The sequence below is a fragment of the Notothenia coriiceps genome, unplaced genomic scaffold, assembly GCF_000735185.1.
Source record: "Notothenia coriiceps isolate Sejong01 unplaced genomic scaffold, NC01 NC01_scaffold00001734, whole genome shotgun sequence".
NCBI lineage: Eukaryota > Metazoa > Chordata > Actinopteri > Perciformes > Nototheniidae > Notothenia > Notothenia coriiceps.
Window position 1 is genome coordinate 1 of NW_011334435.1, and position 6,103 is coordinate 6,103.

The 6,103-nt window shown below is 38.7% G+C and overlaps 1 protein-coding gene across 1 annotated transcript; it reads left to right on the forward strand.

The window, feature by feature from the left end:
* The first annotated feature begins 1,130 nt into the window (after nt 1-1,130).
* LOC104963592 (solute carrier family 12 member 4-like) lies at nt 1,131-5,297 on the forward strand. The gene is made up of 2 exons (XM_010792209.1): nt 1,131-1,192; nt 5,023-5,297. The coding sequence occupies exons 1-2, from the start codon at nt 1,159-1,161 to the stop codon at nt 5,295-5,297; spliced, it is 309 nt and encodes a 102-aa protein (XP_010790511.1). The 5' UTR covers nt 1,131-1,158.
* The last annotated feature ends 806 nt before the right edge of the window (nt 5,298-6,103 follow it).

Sequence of the window (6,103 nt, forward strand, 5' to 3'; positions counted from 1 at the left end):
ACATGAAAATGGCCATGCTAACATTAGCCCTTAAGCTAGTGACAGTAGGAGACGAGAGGTGTTACTCAGTCGAGGAAGGATGCTCCAGAGCCACTATTTCAAGCATACTACGTCATCGACTACCGCCGAAGGACTGTTCCAATGTCCAGCATACTTGGAATTCTACCGAGCCCGGCGTACTTTGTTTGGAGAAATTTTGAGGCTGCACATGTGTAGACTCCGCGGTCTTAAAATCCCCACAATGCTTTGCGCGCACGGACCAATTTCCCCAAATCTATGGCGGAAAATGTAAGGCGGGGCCTCTCATATGACGCACACCTGCACACTTGCTAGCCTGTTCCACTCTTCGTTTTCCGAATGCCAGGAAGGATTCTTGCCTAGCTTCTGAAGGAAGTGACTCGGAATACATGTTGAACACAAATACCTGTACTTTCTACTTCTTACATGTTGAACACAAATACCTGTACTTTCTACTTCTTACATGTTGAAAACAAATATCTGTACTTTCTACTTCTTACATGTTGAACACAAATACCTGTACTTTCTACTTCTTACATGTTGAACACAAATACCTGTACTTTCTACTTCTTACATGTTGAACACAAATACCTGTACTTTCTACTTCTTACATGTTGAACTCAAATACCTGTACTTTCTACTTCTCACATTTTCCAAACAGGCTGGTTCCTTTAGTCTGAATGTGTGTTTGGTGGCGTGATCATTATTATTTAGAGTCATTGCGTGCCTATTGATTTGAACACGATCCGTGTATCCATCATTTCCTGGTCTTCTCTAAAGAAGAGGGACCAATGAAAACGTTGTCATGTTGCCGTTGGTCACCATGGAAACATTCATTAGCTAACAATGACATTATTGTTCTATTAATATAAAGGGAGGTCAGGTACTCTTTAAAACAGCTGCTAGTTATGGGTACTTTTTACTGAAGTACATTTCAAAGCCTCTTTACTTTGACTTGAGTAAAGTAGTTTAGTCAGTACTTCTACTTTCACCAGAGTATTTTTAAACACGAGTATCTGTACTTCTACTTGAGTAAAGGATGTGTGTACTTCAGCCATCTCTGCATATTACCACTTTCATCAGAAACTCTAAATGTATTTTAAATCTCTCTCCCTGCAGACGTTGTTGACGGCGATATCGATGAGCGCCATCGCCACTAACGGAGTTGTTCCAGGTATTCCTTCATAATTTACTCCCCCCTCTTCCCGCCCCCTCCCATCCTCTCCCTACCTGTGGATTAAAGGGCACTGGTGTGTGCTGGGTAATCTCTTCATCTGACTCCCACACAGCTTCGTCTTATCTCCATTATTACCGTGTCAGTTTAACTTATGAGTTTCCACAGCCAAGTGACCTCTTACGTTATATACGGCTATATTGGATAGTTTGAAGCTTCAATACTTCAATTATAATGTTGACATTTGGATTATCAAGTGTGGAAGAAGTACTCGGATTGTACACTTAGGTAAAAGTAATAATATCGCTGTGTAGAAATACTCCCATTACAAGTAAAAGTGCAAAAGTAGCATCATCGAAATATACTTAAGTACCAAAGTACTCATAATCCAAAGTGGTCGATTTCCCCACAATATATTTTATATCACTTGTTTTGATGCATTCATGTGTCTATCATTTTACATTTTTCATGTGTAAAGGATAATATTACATTAATTACTTATCAAACTGAAAGGTATATCTATCCTTGAAGTAGATCATAGTGTATTAGTTGATTTAATGTTTGTATTATTTATTTGTAGTTCGTCGGGACAATATCTGCTGCCAAAATGTATTGTGGTCGAAGTATGAAGTAGCATTAAATGAGAATACTCAAGCAAAGTACAAGTACCTCAATAATGCACTTAAAGTACAGTACTTGAGTAAATGTACTTAGTTACTTTTGGGATTATAAAACAATATCTGAATGCTGCAAAGAAATGTATTTGTTAGAATAATATCACTGGTCACCGGTCTTCAATCTCAGGATCCATGTATTTATGATCCTCTCAGAATGGAAGTAGTCATCCCACACAAAGCTGCGAGGGACAATTAGTACCCGAACAGTGTCCTTCAAGATGCTGATATACAAGAGAGGGTGTTACAGTCCCAAGATGGAAGGATACCGGTTCAAAGCAGTATTCTGACATTAGTTAAGATCAGCTCAGGCCTGCGTAAGCAATAAACATGATCTGTCGAGGGGCTTCATGCCAATCCTAGGAACATAGCTATCATAACTTCAACACAGTGTCTCATGAGCGTCATCCATGTAGTCATACATCCGGCTACGTACACAGCGACGTAGGGCCTCTGTTATCACGTGCTGATATAGAAGGAACATTCAGTATTTTCCCAACAGTATTTTAAAAGAATGACCCACTCTATCCAATAAATTACTTCTGGATTTTTATTCTCAATTTGACTTTTTTTCGGTACAGCCATAGAAGAATCTTCCAGGTTGTTTCCCTTCAGTTTCCCCGCTCGTGTTGGCACTGATTTGTGTGTTTTTTTCTAATGTTGTTGTTTCTGTTTGTCCCGTCTCTCCCTCTGTCTGCCTCCTTCCTGTCTGTCTGAACGCACATTATTAAAAACCAAGGATAATTGATCCACCATTGACTTTACGCCTCTAGTCGGAGGCCCCAAATGTCAAAGTAGTGTGATGTTGACACTAGCATTAGGGCTGCTCAATTAATCGTATTTTAATCGCAATTACGATTATGGCTTGCAACGATTACGAAAACAACGTAATCGAAATAAAACGATTAATTTTTAAATTATTCTTACTTTTTTTTTTTGTTTTTTTTTTTGGGCTTTTCAGTTGAATTATACTTAAAGTTCAGGGTAACCAACTGTTAAAAACATACTGTTCACATTTTTTTTCTCCAATAAATTGATGTTTTCAAAGTAAATGGATAATAGTTTTTAATAATCGTGATATCAATTATTGACCCAAATAATCGAGATTATGATTTTTGCCATAATCGAGCAGCCCTAGCTAGCATGTGACATTTCTATCATCGATAACCCCTCGGTAACATAGAGATGAATCTAACGTTGTTTGTTTGGCTTCAGACATTTCATCCCATGCTGTCTTTTGTTCTCAGCTTCTCATGCGCTCTCACTAAGTTAATACTGTATGGATGGAGTTTAAAGTGGTTCAAATGAAGGAGGAGTCAAATGTGTTTGGTTTTGGAAATACAGCTCATCCCAATGGTAGTTTTGGGGGTTGGGGAATCCGTTCATTCACATTCACACAGCCAATTTGTTTAACCATTCATCTCACTGTGTTGTCAAATGTCAACGGGTTGCATTTAGGAAACCAAACACTGCTTTCTGAGCTCACAGAAGTTTCTAATGTAGTTTTTCTTTCTTGTATGATTCCTCCATGTGCTTTATTATATAACTGGTTCAAATTGTATCTGCAAATGAAAGCTTACTGTTGTTGTTGTTTAGCTCACTTCAGACAATGCCAAGTTCAGAACACAATTTAGGGCCTGGTTTTATTCAACATTTTTCTATACTAATTCTAAAACAATACCTGAAAATCACTACCTCACTGCCCACATCTTCTATTCAATCTTATATTATAAGACATTTTTGATAATTAATGGAAAAGGGGAGACAATTTTCATTGCATTTATCAATCAAAGTTTAGTTGGCTTAATGAACAATGAGTAAGTCCTCTTACGTCCACATATTTCTTGGAGAAACGATAAACTAAACGGCACTTCAGTCTGATTTAGAGCTGCACGATTTGGGGAAATAATCGAATTACGATTTTTCTGACAAATAATGCGATTCGAATTGCGATATTTGTTTTTAAGCGACCCAACGGAAGTTTATTGTAAAATGCGGCCATATCTCCGGATAGGAAGGTCGCATCAACATGCTCCCGTCTCTAGCACCCCCGCAGCACGAGCTACGAGTGAAAGAACTAAACTTACACAAAACTTCCGTTGGGTTGCTTTAAAGTCAAGCTTCAGTTTAAGATTCACCCTGTAATAGAAACATGTGATGGAGCATTACTAACCTGACTCAGATGGTTTGTTTCACCAAACCATCTAGGAGAGCTCCATTGGAAGCCATTTGGAAAGGGCAGGCACTTTCAAAAATACTTGGCAGGTGATTGGATCAATCTGTCTATCACCTTCTATCATGGGCCACTTCTGATTGGTTAACAATGGCATGTGGAGCACAGCACTTCTGATTGGTTAACAATGACTGGGACATGTGGAGCACAGCCCTTCTGATTGGTGGGGATGACTGACACACAAGAAGAACAAAAAAAAACTAAAAAACTTTTTTTAATTTTTTTAAATAAAATAAATCCCAGGCTTTGCCATTTCATAATTGCATCATTTAAAATCGNAAGAAAAACAAAAAAAAACTAAAACACTTATTTAAAAAAAAAAAAAAACAATCGCAGGCTTTGCGATTTCATAATTGCATCATTTAAAATTGCGATTTTGATTTAAAATCGATTAATCATTCAGCCCTAGTCTGATTATCGGACTACTTTTTTGATTCTTAACTTTGAGAAATACAAACTTATTTATTATCCAAAACTCTTTTGTTCAAAGGAAGCCTCAAGTGTTTAATATTGGCTTTAATAGATAAGAAATGGAAATATTTATCAGGAGGTGTCACATCCCAGATCAAGTAAACAAAACTAAGTCTGATTCAGTACAGTCAGTTTTACTCAATGCTACTGAACAAGAACTTACTGAAGACAATCAAGAGGTTACTTAACACTGGTACTCGTCCTCCAAGTGAGTAAAAAAACATCTGAAACGTGATTTGCAGTTACGATTTGACCGAAGCTCTGCTCTATCTTCTTCCTCCGACGTATCGCGTGGAGCGTTATGCTTATTTCTCCAAGCATAGGACGACTTCTCTCATCAGCTGTCGTCTGAGTCTCTACCTCCTAACATCATAATGTGACTAACATCCACCCCTCTCTCTCTCTCTCTCTCTCTCTCTCTCTCTCTCTCTCTCTCTTCTCCCCTCCTCCAGCGGGAGGCGCGTACTTCATGATCAGCCGCTCTCTGGGTCCAGAGTTCGGGGGGGCGGTGGGTCTGTGTTTCTACCTGGGAACCACCTTCGCCGGAGCCATGTACATCCTGGGAGCCATCGAGATCCTGCTGGTGGGTTCAACTCTTTTTGTAATTCAAATTTCTATTGAATTTTCCATTCAGAACAAAGAAACATTGGCGGTACACTGCATAAACAAATCCCTCTCCTCCGTGGTCCTGGCATTGACATTAAAAGACATGGCATGGAAAAAGTAACATAATAATAATAATAATCACAAAATAGAAAATTAGGTGTATATAAGCAATGGAAAATTAAAAGTGTGCAATTCTTGGTAAACATTCAAATTAAATAGCGTCTCTGTCTGCCTTTATGTGTGTCCAGAAACGCTCCAAAGGGTTGTCCTCAGCATCTTCAATGCCTTTCATCCTAGTGAGCATAGCCTCCAGAGTTCCCGTTAGAATTTTTTTTTGCCGGTCAAAATGTCCGTTAGAGTTTTAAATCTTCCGGACAAAATGAGAAAAGTGCCGGTCAAAGGTCTTCTTCGTTATTTATTGAGCTTTAAAACAAATTGATATGATTCGATATTAAACAAACTAATAATAGTAGATTAACTACATTATTCAAAAGTGTACAGTCATTTATAATAACACGGGAATAATAAACGGAGCGCTCTCTCCCTCTCCTGACAGCCCGTCAGTCTCATGCTGCTCGTGGATCAGTAATGAGTGATCAGACAGATTTTCTAACCTGAAGTGTGTTGCTCCGCCCACCGCTGCAGGTGATCATACAGACGCGTCAGATTAGACTTTACTCGCGTTTATGTCCATATCGATCAGATCTAGCTAGTTCTAGCTAATGATATGACTACCTGCTTATTAAAAGACACCTAAACAATAAGTGTCGCTATGCAACCGGGTGAGGCCACAAAGTACATTATGGATTTGTTTACATGCCCACCGGAAACTCTGAGGCATTACCAACAGATCAACGCACAATCAACCCATACAGGACATCTCTTTCTCCACATTAAGTGTTAGACATTAGAATTGACTATTCTTGT